General features: G+C 39.8%; 2 protein-coding genes and 1 long non-coding RNA gene across 3 annotated transcripts in view; all 3 read right to left on the bottom strand.

Moving 5' to 3' along the window:
• The window catches only part of LOC117075393 (complement receptor type 1), a 221,972-nt gene that overhangs the window by 59,061 nt on the left and 140,702 nt on the right, over positions 1-22,209 (bottom strand). The window lies entirely within an intron of this gene.
• Positions 1-22,209, bottom strand: part of LOC117075394 (complement receptor type 1-like) — a 100,897-nt gene that overhangs the window by 51,619 nt on the left and 27,069 nt on the right. The window contains exons 2-4 of the mRNA XM_033197706.1: positions 8,079-8,258; positions 7,354-7,453; positions 1,934-2,019 (exon numbers count right to left, since the gene is read on the bottom strand). Coding sequence (XP_033053597.1) covers positions 1,934-2,019; positions 7,354-7,453; positions 8,079-8,258 — 366 coding nt within the window. The remainder of the gene's footprint in view (positions 1-1,933; positions 2,020-7,353; positions 7,454-8,078; positions 8,259-22,209) is intronic.
• LOC117075405 overlaps positions 19,049-22,209 on the bottom strand; it is a 28,754-nt gene continuing 25,593 nt past the window's right edge. The window contains exon 2 of the long non-coding RNA XR_004433988.1: positions 19,049-19,337. This is a non-coding gene — a long non-coding RNA (uncharacterized LOC117075405). The remainder of the gene's footprint in view (positions 19,338-22,209) is intronic.

Here is a 22,209-nt window from a genome sequence, read left to right as displayed (position 1 = left end):
TACAGCATGAGAAATTAGCCTGATATTTGAGAGGCAGAAGTTAAGCAACAGCCATTCCACTCTGAAGGTCATCCTTGGATAGAGCTGGTGAGGCACAGTGCAGGAGTGGAGGGTTCAGAAGATAGACCTTTTACCAGAGGCTTGAGAAATACATTCACATGGGGAGTTTCAGCATCCTCTGCGATGGCTCATTCTCTGTAGGGCAGGAACGACAATGGGAAGTGTTGCCATTGAACTGGGTTCTCTGAATTCACTTGGGGACCAAAGGACCTCAGGGTGGCAGAGTCCAAGTGGCAACACTTAATTGTCAGAGACAATGGGGGTTCTTGTAATGGATATTAGAGCTGAAACAGCAATCAGAATGATTTGACTGAAGAGAATATTGTTACTGGGCTAATTGATCATGGAGTCTCTAAAACCGAAGTAGATGGATAGCCGACTAAAGTGTTATTTGATTTGTATAAGCAGAAGAGATTTAGGTCAAGTGAATAGAAGTCTGACTTGAATTATTGTAAAAGAAGTTCATTGTTCATCAACAATTCCTAGACTTGAACAGTTTATAGACCCAGAGCAGCACGAATGGATGGGAGACTGGATCCTTTTGAGGAAGCACCTGCTACACAGTCAAAAGCATGTATTGTAAATCTTCCCCTAGCCTTCTCCAAGAAGACCTGAAGTCATTTACCAGGATTTAGATATAGAGAGTTTACAGAACTAGAAACAGCGATAAAAACATAGATATAGGTATAGGTATATTATTATATTTTTTGTTTTCTCTATTTTACTATTTTTTCATATTTCCAAGAAAATTCCTATTCCAATTCCATGTTATCTTATTACAGATTTCAAATAACATGGAAGGTTTCCCAATTTGTTTTACAAAACAACAAAACTGTTTCTTAAAGTGGGTAAACAGAGACAAATGTGTGACCAATGTCATTTGTAAATTTAGATTCTGAAGCTCATAAACTTTCTAGTAAAAGGAACAACATTTTTAAATATCAAGAAGAAAAGTAAAGTCCTCAAGTTATCTAAAGAGAACAGTAAGACAAAGATGTTATACACTGTATTTCACTGAACCTCGGCCTGGCCCTCACTACACAGGTGTATTACTTTTTAATAAAATGAGATCTTGCCATACATGCTGTTCATCTGATTCTTTTCCCACATAAAACACATCTCTTTCTAGTCATTAAGTGCTTCTTTATGCTATCATTTTTTATGGCTGAATACCATGCCAGTGTATGGATATACTTTTTTCCATTCTGCATAGCTATTTTATGTTTCTTAGGGAATTCTTTATAGTGATCATTTGAACACATCTTTTTCCTCCTAGTAGATTATTTCCAAACCATAGTTTAAAATATTTAGGTTGCTCTAACATTTTAACTAATATAAATGATGCTGCAATGAAAAGTTTATACCAAACTGCTTTAAAAAGTGTGTGATTATTTCGTAAGTATAAATTCTAAGAGGTAGGTTAAAATATATGCCCACTTCTGAGGTTAATAGTGCATGGTGCCTTTCGAGAGGATGTGTTGATCTCGTGGTGCGTGAGAGTCCAGGTTCTTCCACAGCTTCACTAACCTTGAAGAGCATAAATGTTAAAAATCTTTACTGATTTGCCAAGCAGGATGATTATTATACTGGAGGTGGTAGAACCACCATAATTTCAAGTTTATTGAAGTAAAATCAAGTTTGAAGGATTTTATGTATTTAAGCCCCCAGAATTAGAAAAGACACATCCCAGGATAAGGAAGAACTTAAGGAAAGGGTTGCCAGGAACCCTGTAGGAATATTCGAGAACATTACCGCTGTCTTGAGCCATGTGAAGGACAGATTGCACAGAAGGAATTCAGTTAAGGTTTTTATTATTCCAGAGAAAAATTAGAATGTATCAGTAAAAGAAAGAGGAAGGGATATTTCAACTCACTCTCACAAATAGGTGTTTCATTATCCCAAATGACAGTATTGCCTGAGATGATGCATGTGGCCGAAGAGGAACCAATGAGTCGATATCTAGAGGCAAAAAATAAGAAATATTATGTTCCAAAGACACAGGTCAACTATCCAATTAAATTACTACTTCCAGAGATTATACTGTTACAGAATTCAGAGGGACATTTTCCACTTGTCAAAGAACTATCTATCACCTTCCCAAATTTCACATTCTTGGGACTTTGTTATTTTCTCTTCCATGCCTTCTCAGTTGGGTGGGCTTTCTCTTCTTTATTACCTTATGATATATTTTTATATAAATCAAAGATGAATTACAGTTTTTCCTATACATTTCATTTTCTTAAAAGACAACACAAGCTTCTTGAGTGCAGGGAAGCTGTCATATATATACATATGTATGTGTGTGTGTAGTCCTGTTGTATGTATTTCTATGCCTTGTAAGTATTAATGTATGGATGCACGGATGGGCTTTTATCAGTAAGATTCATTAAAGTAGGCCATTCACAGTGGCTCATGCCTGTAATCCCAGCATGTTGGGGGGCTGAGGCAGGAGGATTGCTTGAGCTCAGGAGTTCAAGACAAGCCTGGGCAACATAGTGAGACCCTGTCTCTACAAAAAATTTATTAAAAAGCCAGGCATGGTGGCACATTCCTGTAGTCCTCGCTACTCAGGAGGCTGAGGCAGGAAGATTGCTTGAGCTGGGGAGGTTGAGGCTGTAGTGAGTGTTGATCATGCCACTGCACTCCAGCCTGGGCAACAAAGCAAGACCATGTCAGTAAGAAAGAAAAAGAGAGAGAGAGAGAGAAAGAAAGAGTGAGAGAGAGAGAAAGAGAGAGTGAGAGAGAGAGAAAAGGAAAGAAAGAAAAGAGAAAGAAAGAAAGAAAAAAGGAAGAAAGAAAGAAAGAAAAAGAAAGAAGAAAGAAAGTGATTCATAACTAGAACCAAAGGCAATCCAAGCTGATCAAAAAGAATTGAACACTTAATTGATACTTAAAATGTTAAAGTTAGCAATTCTCAATTAGTATATCTCAAACTATTCAAAGTGTGCACAAATTTGGAATAATTTATAACATTTATTTTACTTCACCTGAGGTTCTCTGTTGTAATAGATGCTTGGGCCAAACTAGTCATAGTGAGGGTAGGGTCAAACTTGATAGTACTATACACGAAGGAATGAAGCAATGTGAAATAACAGTCATGGTTATTGGTATAGCTGAGAACTTTGTTTTATAAATATGTAGGAAAACCTGGTGGCATAAAGCTTTATTCAAACAACAAAACAGTGCCAAATGGAGATCAAATGAATAGTGAGAAAACAGTGGGTCCTTTTGAAGACACTTGACACATTGTTACATTATAGTAGCTATTATGTTGTAATTATTAATGACTTCAATATCATTTTGGTTATTTATTATTATTATTATTATTATTTTTGAGATAGAGTTTCACTCTTGTTGCCCAGGCTGTAGTGCAATGGTGTGATCTCGGCTCACTGCAATCTCCACCCCCTAGGTTCAAGTGATTCTCCTGCCTCAGTCTCTCAAGTAGCTGGGATTACAGGTGCATGCCACCACACCTGGCTAATTTTTGTATTTTTAGTAAAGACGGGGTTTCATCCTGTTGCCCAGGGTGGTCTTGAACTCCTGACCTCAGGTGATTCGCCCGCCTCAGCCTCCCAAAGTGCTGGGATTACAGGCAAGAGCCATTGCACCTGGACTTATTTTGTTTTTATAAAATAATTAATTATTTTGTAATTATACTTTAAGTTCTGGGGTACATGTGCAGAATGTGCAGTTTTATTACATAGGTATACACGTGCCATGGCGGTTTGCTGTACCCATCAACCTGTCACCTACATTAGGTATTTCTCCTAATGCTATCCCTCCCCGAGCCCCCCACACACCAACAGGCCCCGGTGTGTGAGGTTCCCCTCCCTGTGTCCATGTGTTCACACTGTTCAATTCCCACTTCTCATTTTGTTTTTTAACGCCTTCTAGTACACCACCCAAAATGAAAGCATTCTCAATTGCGCTGCCAACACACACGCACACAAATAAAGAACAAATGAAGTAGACAAGTCTGCAATCCTATATTTGTACCTCCTTCTGTCTATTTGTCTTAGGAACAAGACATCCTGGAGACTCCTCTGGATTTTGAACCCACTGAGGTTATTTCTCCAAGTGTTCTTTTTGATTTTCTAATCACGGGGGTTGGGATAGGAATGGTGAAGCAAGTCCAAACTTAAGTTGGCATTTTTTCCCCTCCATACTATTGTTCAGTGCTGTAGTACTGAACATTTTAAATGAGTCAAAAGATAACTTTATGTTCACTGATCAAGGGGAACAGATAGAAGAATATTTTAATTTGTGAAGCTCGTGTCCCAAAGTAGATTAAGTAATTGAAGAAATAGTGGTTTAAACTTTTCTCATTCAGAATGTTTATGAGGAAGTAAGGGAGAGAGATAAAATCCATGCTACTTATTTTAAGGAGAGCCAGGGGTTCTCACATCCTTTTGAACAGATTGAAGTCTTTACATCCTACCCTACCTTTTTGGATCTGCTGGGGAAGAGAGAGTTGTGGATTCACAAAGTTAAGCCATGGTTCAGGAAAAGCCATGATCATTTCGTTACCAGAAACCACACACAGCATATGGGTAAACATGTCTAGACTTTTGGGAGTCTCCTCCCCAGAGCCCGAAGAGGGACAGTGAAGCCTGAGATATTAGTCCCATTTCCATTTTCTTTCTTAATCGATGTGCCTTGAACCTGGTGGATGGGTTACGAAAAAATGAGGATAAAAAACAAATCCTGTGAATTATTTAGGTTAGCACATGGTTAACCTTAAATAATGAGATTCAGAAAATATATTTAAGGATAGTTTATTTGAGCACAAAGCTTAAGGGTAGTCACATGGAAGACACCAACTGCAAATGAATGGGGTCAGCACTCCAAAGTGGAGGACGTAAGGTATCACTGATATAGGCAGAGACAGAGAAATTTTAGCAGGATTATATTTTCCATATATGGGACCATGTGTAGTTATAGCACTTTGATTTGTTACAGATTGCTACATTCCAAGGAAGATTACTTTATTGCTCCTTGAAAAGGGGTAGTGATCTGAGTGGATCTTATCTCTGGTGCAATTTGGTTTTAACTATTTACAGGAAAAAAAGACAGAAGTTACAGCTGCCTGCTGCATGGCTCAGGCTGCATAGCCACAATCCTCTCATGGTTCAGAATAGTTTAAAGTTCCCCCAGCTATAAGTTTGAATTGTTTTAAGTTAGAATTATTTAATTTCACAATATACAATTCTTTGGTAGGAATCCCATTCCCTTGGAAATTTAGTAGTAACTTAAAAAAAAAACTTTTTATTTTGAGATAATCAGATTCACATACAGTTGTAGGGAATAGTCCAGAGAGATCCCAGGTACACTTTACTCAATTTCCCCCTAATAATAACATTTTGCAAAACAATAGTGCAACATCAAACTCAAGATATTGAGACAGGTACGATCCACCAGTTTTGTTCAAATTTCCTGTTTTACCTGTACTCATTTGGGTGTGTGTCTGTTTATGCACATGTGCTTGTGTATTTACTTTTATGTAGTTTTAAAAAAATAGACTTTGTGTTTTAGCACAGTTTTTGGTTCACAGCAATAATAAACAGAAGATACAGAGATTTCCTATATACTCCCTGCTCTTACACATGGATAGCCTCCCCTATTATAAACATCCTTCACCAGGGTGGTACATAATTTTGCAACTGATGAACTTACACTGACACATCATGGTCACCCCAAGTCCATAGTTTATATTAGGGTACACTCTTGGTATTGCACATCATATGATTTTGGATAAATTTACTATGACATGTACCTACTGTGATGGCATCATACAGAGTAGTTTCACTACCCTCAAAAATCTGTGCTCTGCCTATTCATCCCTGCTTCTTCCCTAACCCCTGGCACTGCTGATCTTTTTATGTCTCCATAGTTTTGCATTTTCCAGAATGCTGTATAGTTGGAATCATATACTACATAGGCTTTTCAGATTGGCTTCTTTCCCTTAGTAATAGTGAAAGAAGGTTCACTATTTAAGGTTCCTCTATGTCTTTCCATGGCTTGATAGTTCATTTCCTTTTTGGTATTGAATAATATTCTATTGGATGGATGTACCACAATTTATCCATTCCCTTGCTAAATGACATTTTGATTGCTTCCAAGTTTTGGCAATTATGAATAAAGCTGTTATAAACATCTGTGTGCAGATTTTTTAAAGTTTTTTTTTGGTGTGAACATGAGTTTTCAATTCCTTTGGATAAATACCAAAAAGGATAACTGCTGGATAATATGGTAAGGGTATGTTTAGTTTTATTTAAAAAACTGCCAAATTCTCTCTCCAAGTCATGGTACCATTTTGCATTCCTACCAGCAATGAATGAAAATTGTATCCCCCTCACCCCCGAAATATATTGATGTCTTAATCCGCAGTGCTTATTAATGTGATCTTATTTGGAAATATGGTCTTTGGAGAGGCAATCCAGTTAAGATGAAGTTGTTAGTGTGGGCGCTAATCCAATATGACTGGTGTCCTTATTAAAAGAGAGAATTCTGGGCTGGGTGCGGTGGCTCACGCCTGTAATCCCAGCACTTTGGGAGGCCGAGGCGGGTGGATCACGAGATCAGGAGATCGAGACCATCTTGGCTAACACGGTGAAATCCCCTCTCTACTAAAAAACAAACAAACAAACAAAAAAAAACTTTGGACACAGAGGGAAGACAGTCATGTGAGGACAGAGATAGAAACTGGGGTTCTGCTGCCACACACCAAGAAAGGCTTGGGACTCCAGAAGCTGGAAGAAGCAAAGAAGGATCCATTCCTACAGATTTTTTGGAGGGAGCATGGCTCTGGCTCTGCCAACACCTTGATTTTGCACTTCCAGCCTCCAGAACAGAACTCCAAAAACTTCATTTGTATGAAGCCACCTGTTTTGGAGTACTCTCTTACAGCAGCCCTAGCAAACTATTTGTGCTATTACCATTACAATTTCTCTCACACAGCTGCTCAATGGCCTTCCTTTTCTTCCAGCAATGTCTACTTTGGGTTAAGGCTGTTTGTGTGCTTTGAGTATACTCTTCCCCCATTTTCTTCCTTCTCACCCAATGAATGCCACACTTTTCATATATGCACACCCTTGGTTTCCAGCAAGGATACAGATGGTTTTCCCCCTGATTTTGTCATACCTTTGTTCATTTCAGTCAATAACTAAACACCTGTGTTGAAGCCTTTAAAGAGCAGATGGTAATAGCTTAGTTGTCCTTTCTGAGATGTGACTAGAAGGTAGTATGGCTGTGCTAGAACTCTTGAACCAAGAGATGTTGCTGCCAACTCACCCTTTATTACAAGAATAATTAATTTGGGATTCGAACTGGATGTCTTTGATCACATGCACCATGCCATTCACAGGATCTTTAGGATTACGACATGATTTACCTACAGGAAAGAAACAGAATTTTGGAGCCAAGTAGAGTAAACTGAAAATTTTTTTTAGTACATAAAGTCTCAACCTGCCTGTAGCTTACTGAACACATGCAGTTCTGATGGTTCCACAGATTTTGTTACCATGAGGAAACTCACTAGACTACCTTAGGATCAGCTTCCTTTCATAAAACTTCCCTTTCAGATCTGTTTCATTCCCATATTATGCCTCCCAGAAAAATGTAAATTTTGTTATTATCTGTAATTCAATTCAACTGGTATAATCCAAAGATCTCAAAGCCCAAGATTGTCACATCTTTGAGTTATTTAATCCACTTCTCTTTCTTGTCCCAAGCCATTCATTACTTAATTTTAGTCATGAAAATGGGAGACCCCCAGTGAATGGGGATTTTCCCTCAATCATGTCCTGCAAAGACTGTTTCTCATGAAATAAACTTGTAATGAAGGTGCCAGGAACTGAAAGTAGTAACAAGGTATGATCTACAAGAATAATTCTTGTATGTATTGCACCTTAGCAAACTAATTGTCATATGCAACTCAATTACAAAATTTGAACAAATTGAATCAGATCTTACAGATGTTTGACTAACAGAGGGGTTCCCACTCCAGAGTTACTTACGTGTGCACTTGTCCTTAGCACTTGTCCAGACTGAGTTTTTTAGGCAGATGATAGAAAATGGTCTTCCATAATAACCAGGGCGGCATTCATACTTCAGATGTGTCCCAACGGGAAACTCAGATGCATCAGTTAGGTTGGTAGGCCTGGCAAATGGAAGCCATTCCGGGGCATTGCATTGATCTGGGGATCAAGACCACAGCAGCATCGAAATTAATGGAGAAATTGCTTTTTTATGTGTGACAGAACATGCCTCTCTCACCCAGACTGGAGTGCAGTGGTGCCATCCTCTGCCTCACAGGTTCAAGCAATACTCCTTGCCTCAGCCTCCCAAGTAGATGGGATTACAGGCACCTGTGACAACATCTGGCCAATTTTTGAATTTTTAGTAGAAATGAGGTTTTACCGTGTTGGCCAGGCTGGTCTCAAACTCCTGACCTCAGGTGATCTGCCCACCTCTGCTTCCCAAAGTCCTGGGATTGCTGGTGTGAGGCACCGTGCCCTGTTGAAATTCCCACTCTACTTCCTCTTTCTCTCCAATATACTGCATAGATGTGATCAAAAAAGAAAAAGAATACTTCAATAATAGCCAAGGGAGCTGAGTGTGGTGGCTCATGTCTGTAATGTCAGCACTTTGGGAGACCAAGGTGGGTGGGTCACTTGAGGTCAGGAATTCAAGACCAGTTTGGCCAACATGGTGAAACCCTGTCTCTACTAAACATACAAAAACTTAGCAGAGCATGGTGGCATGTGCTTGTAGTCCAAGCTACTTGGGAGACTGAGGCAGGAGAATCATTTGAACCCAGGAGGCGGAGGTTGCAGTAGAGCCAAGATTGTGCCACTGCACTCCAGCCTGGGTGACAGAGCAAGACTCCATCTTAACAATAATAATAATAACAATAATAGCAAAGAGACTGATTCCTTCAGAACTTTGGTCCCCAACCTTTTTGGCACCTGAGACTCATTTTGTGCAAGACAATTTTTCCTGGAATGGAGGGTGCAGGGGAATGGTTTTGAGATGGAACTGTTTCACCCAGATCATCAGGCATTAGATTCTCACAGGGAGCATGCAACCTAGATCCCTCATATGCAAAGTTCACAATATGGGTTCTGCTCCTATGAGAATCTAATGCTGCCACTGATCTGACAGGAGGTGGAGCTCAGGCAGTAATGCTTAGCTGCTCACCTCCTACCGTTCTGCCCAGTTCCTAACGGGCCGCTGGACAGTACTGGTCCATGCCCCAGGGGTTGAGGACACCTGCTTTAAAAGATGCCTTAGAAATGGGCTTTAAAAAAAAAAAAAATCAGCACCCATCCATTTAAAAAGTCTCTGCTAGTTTGAAGACAACTAAACTACTTATATCATATTTCACTAAACGGGAAGCTGCAATTCACAGCTTCTAATCTTAATCAGTAAGTGCGGGTGGTGTAGCTTCGTCTCTCCCATCCTCATTTATCATACTTTCTTGTAACAAGCTACACTCATGAATTTTATCATCCACCTTCATGCTCAGTGGGCACTCAGATTCAGTGGGAGTACGCATCTCCTCTTTGGCCCTCAGTAGCAGTCACCAGTGTTGGAAGTCTGTTGTCAAGTCAATCTTGAGCACAAAGAGTGAACAAAACTCAACAACTAAAGCTATACTTTACCATAAAGAAGCGTGTATTTTCTCATAGATATTTCAAATTAAATACTAGACTCAGCTAGGCCCCTTAAGGCCTTGTAGATTTAACTTAAAGCAACAAAAATCACAGTTAGAGTCAAACAGTATGTAATCAAGAAGATACATGTGTTGAAAAGAATAGCATTTTGCTATAGTTTTGGAAATCTCTTGTTTGTTTTGTTTTATTTTCATTTCTGTTCCTTCTCACACCTTCCACTAATAAATTCAAATTATGAAGGATAGATTGAGGCCAGAGGTCAATTTTATTAGACTTAAAAGAACCAACTTTTGACTTTGTACAAGGATGCCCTTGTCTATGTTTCCTGCTTCATCTCGTGCCACTCGGTCCCCTCACCAAGGTGTGGCCCTTTCCCCTTTATCAGTTTCCTGAAGACACACATTTTTCTCCTGTCTATGACATTCCTTCTGTATGACACGCTTTTATCTTCACTCTGACTTCAATTCTTCCTCCAGGTGTTTGCTAAAATGCCACTTTCTTATCGAAGCCTTCCCTGGCCTGTCTATGGCCATACCACCCTGAACACACCCAATCTAGTCTGATGCCTTCCCTGACCCTCTCAGGCATTTGGAATCTAAACTACTTCCCTCTACCCCACCCTATAATAATTCCTAGTCTGGCCTTTTCCTTTCATATCAATAATTGTTTGCTATCGCAATTTGTGCTTTTTAACTTTGTGTGCTTTTAGAAGGATCTATTTATCTCAAAAGATATTAGATGTGTATAATTTGAGGGCAAATGATGATGTGTTTTTTGTACCTCTAAATTAATACCTAGTCCTTGTGCTTAACACTCAGTTATAAGCACTCAGTGCATATTTGTTGCAATGAACAAATAATTGAAGAATTACTTATAAAAAAAAATGAAGAGTCCAACAAGCTATGTTCCCAGAATCTCTGATTTACTGGGTCTGGGATAGAGCCCAGGAGTTTATATTTTTAAAAAGTTTCACAGCCCATTTTGGTAGATAACAGCACTTTGAGAACCACTGTATATATAAAAAAAAGAATAAAATATTTCCTGTGATTTTCAATGTTATGCATTCACCTTTCCTGTATTTGATATGTGGTATGAAATACAATTTTGATATGTGTCTTATGCATTGATGCCAGACAAAGGAAGAGATTCCAAGTGGAGCTCCTAGCACCAAAAGCTGTATTGAGAGAGGGTAAATATCACAGCAAAACTTGCAATGAGAGGTTAGAACTAGATCAACGCAACAAAGCAAATATAATGAACCATTCTTAGAAAGAAAGAAGTTCCTTCCCCTTAATTACCTAATATTCCTACCTCCATAGTAGTATAGGCATAGTATAGGTAATAATATAAAGTAAAGTTGTGTGATAGCTCAAAAAAGGAATATATGAGCCTTCAACAAAGAAAGCTTGATATAGTTTCCTTTCCCTCATTTATTACTAATCCCTCAATTTGTGGCTAGTTCCTATGATAAATATATTAATATAAACTCCATAAACTCAAGATCTACCATAAGTTTAAAAAGTTTTTATAGCTTTATTAAGATATATTACATACAATGATTGATGAGTATTTAAAGAGTACAGTTTGATTACTTATATATATGCCCTGCGAAACCATCACCAGATGAAGACAACAAACATTTCCATCATACTCTTCACCCCCACACAGTTCCCTCATGTCCTTCTGTAATACATCCAAACATCCACTTCCTTCTCTTGGCAATCGTCGGCCTATTTTCTCTTACTACAGATTGATTTGACTTCCTAAAATTTCATGTAACCCGAATCACTTCATTTATGTCCTATTGTATAAAGGAAATCATTCAGATTTTTTTTTTTTTTATGTTTTAGCCCTTACACAGCATAATTAGAGTTCTATCTCAGTTGCTGCACATATACAAATTGTTTCCTTTTGTTGCTGGGTAATATTCAATTGCATAAATATATCTTAATTTAGTTTATCCATTCACTTGTTGAGGGACATTTGGATTGTTTCCACTTGTTGACTATTACAAACAAAACTGCTGTGAAAATTCATGTACAAGTCTTTGTGTGGACATATGATTTCATTTCTCTTGGGTAAAAACCTAAGCGTAAAATGCTGAGTAACACGACAGTGTGTGTGTCTAAGGTTTTAAGAAACGGTTGAACTATGTTCTAAAGTTAATGTTGCAATTTTACCTGCCAAATAGCAATATATTATAATTCCAGTTACTCCACTTTATTGCCAAAACTTGGCTTGGTCGATCTTTTTAATGTTAGCCATTCTAGTGGGTATATATTGTTATCTCCTTTCGTTTATTTTTTTTTTCTTGTATGACTCAGCCCAATTTCATGCACCCCGGTTCAGACCTTCCATTCAAAGCAAGTTGATTTGTTCTGTGCTATACATACAATTAACACATCATCACTTTCATGTCTGTTCAAATATGAGCTGTCAACCCGAAGTACACTCTGCTTTCCCTTCTGCACACTTACCCTTTAAGGAATAGACTTGCACTTGCTTTGCTTAGGCACCTCTATCAGTTTAAAAAAAGAGCATGCGCTTTCATTTTTTTTTCTTTTTTTTTTATTATTGTTATACTTTAAGTTCTAGGGTACATGTGCATAACGTGCAGGTTTGTTACATATGTATACTTGTGCCATGTTGGCGTGCTGCACCTATCAACTCGTCAGCACCCATTAACTCATCATTTACATCAGGTATAACTCCCAATGCAATCCCTCCCTCCTCCTCTCTCCCCATAATAGGCCCCTGTGTGTGATGTTCCCCTTCCCGAGTCCAAGTGATCTCATTGTTCAGTTCCCACCTATGAGTGAGAACATGCGGTGTTTGGTTTTCTGTTCTTGTGATAGTTTGCTAAGAATGATGGTTTCCAGCTGCATCCGTGTCCCTACAAAGGACACAAACTCATCCTTTTTTTATGGCTGCATAGTATTCCATGGTGTATATGTGCCACATTTTCTTAATCCAGTCTGTCACTGATGGACATTTGGGTTGATTCCAAGTCTTTGCTATTGTGAATAGTGCTGCAATAAACATACGTGTACATGTGTCTTTATAGCAGCAAAAAGAGCATGCACTTTCAAAAATATAAAGTTATAAATTATGTATGTACACAAATATATAAATTATATGCCTAAATATAAATTTTTGAAATTTAATACAGATAAAATAAACATTTTAAATGCTCTGTTAATCATGATCACTTAACACAATCATTAGTTCACATCTAAAGGGACAAAAAACAGCCACAGTGAGTTTCTCTGGTCACAGTAGTGAATGTAAAGCTGTATTTCAACTGTCTTCATGATACTTTCTAGATTTTTTGGTTTCATCAAGTTGTGATCAGTTGTGATCAGATTGACAGCATTTCTTTCTCTTAATGCCTCCAACAAAAGAAATGTGTATACATGTGTCTTTGCGGGGAGGGTGAGAGGGATTGTCAACTCTGCCATTTTCTTGTTTTCTGGAGTTGGTTTTATTGCAGTGATCTTCACCCAGTATTTCTGTGTAGGACACTTTTGATGTTACCCGTCCAAATGTGAAGGTTATTTTAGATAACAGTAGATAATATGAATCATACAACCACTCATCTGAGCATATGTAAACCAGAATAAAGCACAGAAAGCAAATTGGAACTTCCCTTCTTGCACCTTTACCTAGCAGTGATAACCAAACCACATCCTCCATGAGGACCACATGAGGGCGCCAGAGTCCACCCTACGTTAAACACTCCCTGTTAAAGCTTAATTCGTGTACTATTCTTGTGGCACACAATGTGGTCTATCCCCATGAATGTGAGCCGGAGAATATGTCTTTTGCTGTTGTTGGATGAAGTCACCTATATATGTCAATTATATCCAAGTGGATTGATGGTGCTGTTGAGTTCAAGTATGTCCTTACCAATTTTCTGCCTGCTGAATCTGCCCATTTCTGATAAAGAGACTTCAGCACCTTTATCTTTTCCTGATACCAGAAAAGATATCAGGATAGTACGTTCATCTATTTCTCCTTGCAGTTCTATCAGCTTTGCCCCACATATTTTGTTTCTCTGTCAGGTGGATACATATTAGATATTGTTATGTCTTTTTGGAAAATTAGCCCATTTATCATTATACAATGCCCCTCTTTATCCCTAAAAATTTTCCTTGGACTGAAGTCTGCTGTTTGAAGTTAACACAGCTACTTCTGCTTTCTGTGACTAGCATTAGCATGTTATATCTTCATCCATTTACTTGTAATATATATTGTCTATATTTAAAATGGGCTTATAGGGAGTACACAATATATAGCTGAATTTTGTTTGTTGACCGATTGTGATGATCTGTTTCAGTTGGTGCATTTAGATCATTGACACTCAAAATGATGGTTGATATAGTTGGTTTAATATGTTACTGGTTTCTTTTTTTTTTTTTTTTGAGATGGAGTCTCGCTCTGTCGCCCAGGCTGGAGTGCAGTGGCCAGATCTCAGCTCACTGCAAGTTCCACCTCCCGGATTTACACCATTCTCCTGCCTCAGCCTCCCGAGTAGCTGGGACTACAGGCACCCGCCACCTCGCCTGGCTAGTTTTTTATATTTTTTAGTAGACAGGGGGTTTCACCGTGTTAGCCAGGATGGTCTCGATCTCCTGACCTTGTGATCCACCCGTCTCGGCCTCCCAAAGTGCTGGGATTACAGGCTTGAGCCACCGCGCCTGGCCTATGTTACTGGCTTCTATTCGTTGCCTTTGTTCTCTTGTTCTCTGTTCCTATTTTTTGTTTTGCATTCTTTTCCTGACCTTTATTTTATTTTAATTTTTGAGATAGAGTCTTACTCTTTCGCCCAGGCTGGAATGTAGTGGCGCGATCTCAGCTCACTGCAACCTCCGCCTCCCAGGTTCAAGAGATTCTCCTGCTTCTGCCTCCCGAGTAGCTGGGATTACAGGCACCCACCATCATGCCCGGCTAATTTTTGTAGAAATGGGTTTTTACCATGTTGGTCAGGCTAGTCTCGAACTCCTGACCTCAGGTTATCTACCCCGCCTCCTAAAGTGCTGGGATTACAGATGTGAGCCACTGCACCTGGCCCCCTTTATTGTTTTAACTGAGCATTTTATATGATGCAATTCACTCTTCCGTACTGGCATATCAATTTTACATCTTTTTTTCACTTTTTTCAATGGTTGCCCTAAGTTTGCAGTATCTATTTGCAGCTAATCTAAGTTCTCTTTCAAATATTACTATACCACTTCATGGGTAGTATGAGTACCCTATAATGACAAAGCAATCCTAGTTCCTCTGCTATTTTTTGTATGGAAATAAATATTCCCATAAACCGTCCTATGCAACCTGTTTCTGGATTCACTCTTTAAGCACTAGTAAAGCTGTACTCTTTTCTCTCACCCTTTCCTGATCATAGGGGCTGAGATTTCTCTCTTTTCAGTGATCCTGCAGTCTTGCACAACTTCTTAGTCATGATTTTTCAGACATGCATGGGGGGGGTTTCAGATTACAAAACACTGTCACATGCACTACCCCACCTGATTTTCAAAATACCTCTCTCAGAAATCAGGATGTCAGTCGTGCTCATTTTATACATGTGCACACTGAACGTTAGTGGTGTGACTTAAGTTGCTGGGTCCACAGCCCCAGTTGGTAAGTAGCAGAGTGTGGAAAAATCAGAACAGTGGCTTCCTAAAAAGTAGATTTCATAAAACTCCACCACCTACTTCTATATGCATACAGCTTGGGTGCATAGCTCTTTCTCTTACACTTCTTTTAAACTCCAAAGGAGTGTGCACACTGGAAGCATCCATCAGCATTTTAAAATTGAAATTACTTCAGCAACAAAATTTCTAGGTAGTTTAGTTTAGGCTGTTTCACATTTGGAGGTTATTGTGAGAACCTCAGTAATTTTTTTTTTTTTTTTTGCAATTAATAGTGTCTGGGATTGTTTATAACAGTAACTTAATCAACATAGGCAAACTAAAACAACATTCTAGTAAGAAGAGGGTCAGTACTCACAAGGATGACACAAATTCTTAAGCACTGACAACAGATTGCTTAACTTACTGGGCATGCTTCTCTCCTAAAAATAAAATTGTAAGTTTTATCATATCTCTTCACCTGACAGGTTGCTTTCTGGTGCCTAAGGAGATACAATATTAATAAAAACTCTGGAGGGAACTTGATTTTATTTTCCCCTTGCTCTTTTAGAGAAGAAGGAACACTCAAATAATGAATGCAAAACGTCTAGTGGCAGAGAAGGACGAACCTGGAGTTGTCAGAAGAGGGTGGACAAGAACAACCAAGGCTGTCACTTCAATTGAGATGTTGCCAGTGAGTCTAGGCAAACAAGAAGACTTCTGGGGAGCCCAAAAATAATAATAGAAGGGTTCTAATTGAAGATGTTTACCTATGTGAAGTTAAGAAAAAGGAAGAGATGTGGCCTCAAAATTTCCATAGTAATTATAATAGGCTTTATTTTGTACTAAATACATCACTAAAATGCGAACTGTAAACATATCTACTGTCCCTTCTACCTGCAGCGGTTACACTGCATGTTCTGGGGCTGCCCTTACTCCTCTAATCCCCAAGTGCCTGGCATGCATCTGTCTTAAAGTATGCTGTCTATCAAGTGCACGGTGATGATGGCGGTGGTGGCTTGGGGTGAGGGACGAGGACAGTTCTATGCGGGGCAGTTGTGAGGTAATACCTGCATCCCTAGGACTGCTTGTCTAAACACCATTAGGAGCAAAGTGCAGAGGTAATGGTTGGGGGATAGAAATGGACTCGAGGACAGGCCCTATGTTAGACACTCGACAGGCTTTATTCCATTGAGGCAGGAACTCCACAATGCACAGATATCAATGTCCCCATTTTACAGAAGAGCAAACAGACTTAGGTGTGCTAACTTGCCTCACAGTGAAGTTTCTAGGACAAGAACTTAGGTTTGTCGGATCCCCAAGTCCTCTTTCGCTAGGATCAAAGCCATGCTCCACTATAGCCAGCCTAGATCGAATACACAAAGGCAAGGAATTTCGTGCGGCACTCGTTCAGCATCTGCTCCTTCCTCTGCGCTGGTCATGACTTAAGCCCCTGCACGTGGAAACTCCATGCTTACCCAGAAGCAGCGAGGGTCTCCAGTGCGCAGAAGGATCCCAGCCCTGCCGGTTCGCGCGCTCAGCCCATCCATCGCACTGCCTTCGGACCCGGGCACCCAGAGCAGCGCAGCCCAGTGCAGCACGAGAGTTCTCTGCGGGGCCCCAGGTGCCTCGTCCGCCCGGGCGCCTCCCCACGCCCGCCAGCGTCTCACCCTAGGCCACCGCCAGCGCGAACAGCACCACAACCGCCGGCAGAAGGGGAGACGCGGCGCCGGCGGCCCGACATGCTCCCGGGTTCTCGGAGAAGAGACCCCCATTCTTCCGAAGCACATCTACAAACCAGATTTGATCTCAAAGAAAACTGAAATAAGAGGAAAAGCGTAGTGCAAAGAGGAGTGACCAATCCTTGTGCTCCGCGCCCAGAGTATGGGTTCCGGGACAAAGTGCTTTCACCAGCTTCCCCTTAATGGGCGAGGCCATGTTTACTCCCCATTTGCATTGTTTCTAACGGGTTTCGCTGGCAGAGCCTACCTTGAGGACCCAGGTGAAGCAGCAGATCTTGACAATGCTTGGACTTCCAATGCATCCCGCGTGCGAGGCTCTGCGCTTTCAGACAAAGGCGGTGGATGATGGCAGCTCGCCTCCAAACACCCTGTTTGCCTATTCCTCTTTGCAAGAATGTGTGTGGGAAGGTCAGTTAATGAAATGCCTGGTCTCTGTGTTGAAGGGCAATTGCAGGCGATGTGTACAGTGTACAGAGAATGTGAAGAACCAATTTATTTATCGTGAATTGAGATGTCATGCCATTGTTGACTTTTTAAAGAAGGAGGGACAATACATTAAAAAAATGTAAATCTGTGTATCGTATGGAGACTAGATTAAGGCAATAATGGAGAGGGGAGACCAGTCAGGGAGCTTTTGCTGACATCCAAGTGAGGTTTGATGGTGGCTCTCACTGGGTGGATAAAGTGGACAATTAACAAAGGTATTGGAGATGAATGAACAGTTGCTCATGTACTGGATTTTAGTCACTTCCTTTCTTAAGGTTAGTGGTGAGAGGAAAGCAATCAAGAGTTAGCCCCAGGATTAGAAATTAATGGTGGTGCTACTTATTGAAATAAGAAATATGGATGGAGGAGTGACAGATTTTTGGGCAGAGGGTTAAGTATTCAAGGATGAATTTATTCTTATGTATCTGTGACCCTGTGCCCTTTAACCAATATTTCTCCATCTCCCATTGTCTCTCCCTTCCCCAGCCTCTGGTAACCAGTATTCTACTCTTTACTTCTATGAGATGAGCTTTTTTAGATTGCACATATGACTTGTATCATACAGGATTTGTCTTTCTGTGCCTGATTTACTTCACTTAATATAATATCCTCTAGGTTCATCCATGTTGCTGCAAATGATAGGATTTCATTCTTTCTTATGGCTGAATAGTATGCCCTTGTGTATATATACCACATTTTATTTATCTATTCGTCCATTGGTGAACACTTGGGTTGATTCCATACCTTGGCTATTGTTAATAGTGCATCAGTGAATGTGAGAGTGCAGATATCTTTTCATCATACTGGTTTCCTTTCTTTTGGGTATATACCCGGTAGTGGGATTGTTGGATCATATGGTAGTTCTACTTTTAATTTTTTGAGAAACCTCCATACTATTTCCCATAATGGTCATATTAATTTGGATTCTCTAACAGTGTATAAGAGGTCTCTATTTTCCACATCCTCACCAGCATTTGTTATCTTTTGTCCTTTTGATAAGAGCTCTGATCACTAGGGTGAGTTGGTATCTCTCTGTGGTTTTATTTGTATTTCTCGGACGACTAAGAATATTGAGCATTTTGTTTTATATTCATTGGCCATTTGTATGTCTTCTTTTGAGGGATGTCTGTTCAAGTCTTGTGCCCACTTTTAAATCATATTATTATTACTATTATTTTTGCTGAGTTGTTTGAGTTCCTCAGATATTCTGGATATTAACCGCTTGTCAAAGCCATAGTTTGCAAATATTTTCTCACATTCTGTAGGTTTTTTTCTTCACTGTTTTTTCCTTTGCTGTATCCCATAAAAGTGTACAATTATTATGTGCCATTTAAAAAAATAGCAATAAAAATAATCCAAGAATGAGAGAAAAGGAGGAGTGTGTGGTAGGTTGAATAATGTTCCCCCAAAATGTCCACATCCTACTCCCAGGAATCTGTGAGTGTTACCTTGTATGGTTTAGGACTTTACAGTTGGATTAAATTAAGGATACTGAGGTGGAAAGAGTGTCTTGGAGTAGCTAGGTGAACCTGATATGATCACATGGATCCTTATAAGAAGAAGGCAATAGACCAGAAGGCAATGATGAAAGCAGAGCTCAGAGTGTTGCTGCTGTGAGCCAAGGAATGAATGCCAGTGCCCCTTAGAAGCAAGAAACAGGTTCTCCACTAGAGCTTTCAAAAGGAATCAGTGTTTTCAACACCTTGGTTTTCATCCTGTAAGACTCACTGTGGACTTCCGATCTCCTGAAATGTGAAAGAATAAATTTGTGTTGTTTTAAACCACAAGATAATTTGTTACAGAAGCAATAGGAAACCAGTGTGGGGTTTTCTATCGGTTCCTATCGCTAACCGAAGCCATAGCACCACCAAGGTTGAGCTGTGAAAGTTTTTCATTGTTGTTGTGTTTTAAACTGAGAAAGCCTTGGGCATGGGACAGATGGAGTTTAGTGAAGGCCAGGAGGTGTAAGAATGTTTAGGAAAAGATTGGGAATGTAGGTTATTTGTTGATTATGAAAATGGACTTCCAAAAAGGCACAAGAGGACTTTTGTAAGAGATAATGGATGGGAGATGGTCAAAATCACAGGAGTCAATGAGACTGTTGAAGAAGAGCACGTAAAATTAATGAAAGGAAGATCTGAATGGAAATACATGATCCATATCCATGCAGGGGTTCTTTTATTAACTTTTAAGTTTAGGGGTACATGTGCAGGTTTATTACATAGGTAAACTTGTGTCATGGGGGTTTGCTGTACAGATTATTTCACCACCCAGGTATTAAGCCTAGTACTGTTGGTTATTTTTCCTAATCCTCTCCTTCCTCCTACCCTCTACCTGCCAAGAGACCCCAGCATGTGTTTTTCCCCCACATCTGCTCATGTGTTCTCATCATTCAGCTCCCACTTATAAGTGAGAACATGAAGTATTTGGTTTCCTGTTCCTGCATTAGTTTGCAATTGATAATAGCCTCTAGCTCCATCCATGTCCCTGAAGAGGACATGATCTCATTCTTTTTTATGGCTGCATAGTATTCCATGGTGTATATGTAGCACATTTTGTTCATCCAGTCTATCACTGATGGGCACTGAGGTTGATTCCACGTCTTTGCTATTGTGAATTATCATGCAGGGATTCTTAATATTTTTATGTATCATGTATACCCCTTTGCCTGGCTGGTCAAAATTATGAATCCCTTCTCAGAGCTGTTATTTGTAACATGTAAGTACACATAGGACTATAAAGAAAGCCAATAATGTCAAAACACAGTGATAGCCATGAACCTTTGGAGTTCTGTGGCTCCTAAGACAAGAATCTGGGACATACAGTTTGGTAGAAACAGGAGTCAATTGTTTCCGATGCTGGAGTTGGAAAGAGTTGTGTGAGGATAGAGTAATTCTAAATATCAAAGGCTGTAGAGGGGTGAGTAGAATGAGGGTTGAGTAGATAATTTAGCAGACATTTCAGTAAATGTGTTAAGCTCTTTCTCCTGCATGCGTAACTGATTCGTCATGGAGTAAAGATGCATAAGGTAGAAAACTATTCTCTACTCAGTGCAGCTTCACTAATGGAGACCCATGTATACATGGTCCAACACACCTGTATCACTCAGGATGTATAGTCTCAGCTCACACAAACATTCCTGAATACTGCCTTACTTCATCTGACTGTCTTACTCAACTCTCAGCTCCTCCTCCACTAGGTGAGAAAGGCTATGTTCCAAAGGCTACGTGTGTTTCTTATTTTTCACTGATTTCCATTAGGTTTCCTCCTAATATTCTACTGGAGGAAATGTCTACTGTGATCGTATCACTTATCATACTTTTTAATACATCCAGTGTCATTCTTTGCCAGGCGTGGTGGCTCATGCCTGTAATCCCAGCACTTTGGGAGGCCGAGATGGGTGGATCACAAGGTCAGGAGTTCGAGACCAGCCTGGCCAACATGGTGAAACCCCGTCTCTACTAAAAATACAAAAATTAGCCTGGTTGGTGGTGCACCTGTAATCCCAGCTACTCGGGAGGCTGAGGCATGAGAATTGCTTGAACTCCGGAGGTGGAGGTTGCAGTGAGCCGAGATCACGTCGCTGCACTCCATCCTGGGTGACAGAGTAAGACTCTGACTAGGAAAAAAAAAAAAAAAAGAATTTAATCTACATATATATTTGCACAAGTATGTAAGGATGTATGTACAAGAATGCTCACGACAGCTCACGCCTGTAATCCCAGCACTTTGGGAGGCTGAGGCGAGTGGATCATGAGGTCAGGAGATTGAGACCATCCTGGCTAACACGGTGAAACTCTGTTTCTACTAAAAATATTAAAAAGTTAGCTAGGTGTGGTGGTGGGCGCCTGTAGTCCCAGCTACTCAGGAGGCTGAGGCAGGAGAATGGCGGGAACCCGGGAGGTGAAGTTTGCAGTGAGCCGAGATCACACCACTGCACTCCAGCCTGGGCGACAGAGGGAGACTCAGTCTCACACACACACACAAAAAAAAAAAAAAAAAAAATGCTCACTACATTTCATATTTTATAATGGAAATCCTAGAAGATAACCAATAATAACTCATAAAAGTAATGTGCTTGGGGTAAACACATGTGTCTTTTTTAAAAACTGTAAGTGATATTATACTACATCATTTACATCTTCCTCTTTTCCACTTAGGACTTCCTGGACATTTTTTCACATTAGCACATTTAGATCTACCTTAACATAATTGTCTTGCGATTTAGTCTTCCTCTAACTGATGATAAAAAATGATTGACCATCCCATGAGGAATTTTGATTTGTGATTTTTCAAAAAATACCCCTGTAGTTTCTCTTTTTTATAAGCTTTTTCTCACAAGCAATTCTCTCCTCTGCTCTCAAACGCTAAGCTAGATCAGTGTTTTATAAACACTTTATGAAATGCTTATAGTCAACTCTTTCAAAAGACTGTATCAACAAACTTAGTATTAGTACATATACCCACTAGGAGCATGTGAGTAAACCTGGATGCCTCATGAGTATAAATTTCACATGCAATCTTGTTTTGCTCATATATCAGTCCATTAAAAAAAAAAATCTCTTCCTACCCCTCAAAACCTACAGCACTCAACTAAGGAGGCTACCAGTTAATAGG

This window comes from Trachypithecus francoisi, unplaced genomic scaffold (genome assembly GCF_009764315.1).
Source record: "Trachypithecus francoisi isolate TF-2019V2 unplaced genomic scaffold, Tfra_2.0 Lachesis_group5, whole genome shotgun sequence".
NCBI lineage: Eukaryota > Metazoa > Chordata > Mammalia > Primates > Cercopithecidae > Trachypithecus > Trachypithecus francoisi.
Note: the sequence above shows the minus strand (reverse complement) of the source record. Positions and strands in the feature narration are given on the sequence as shown.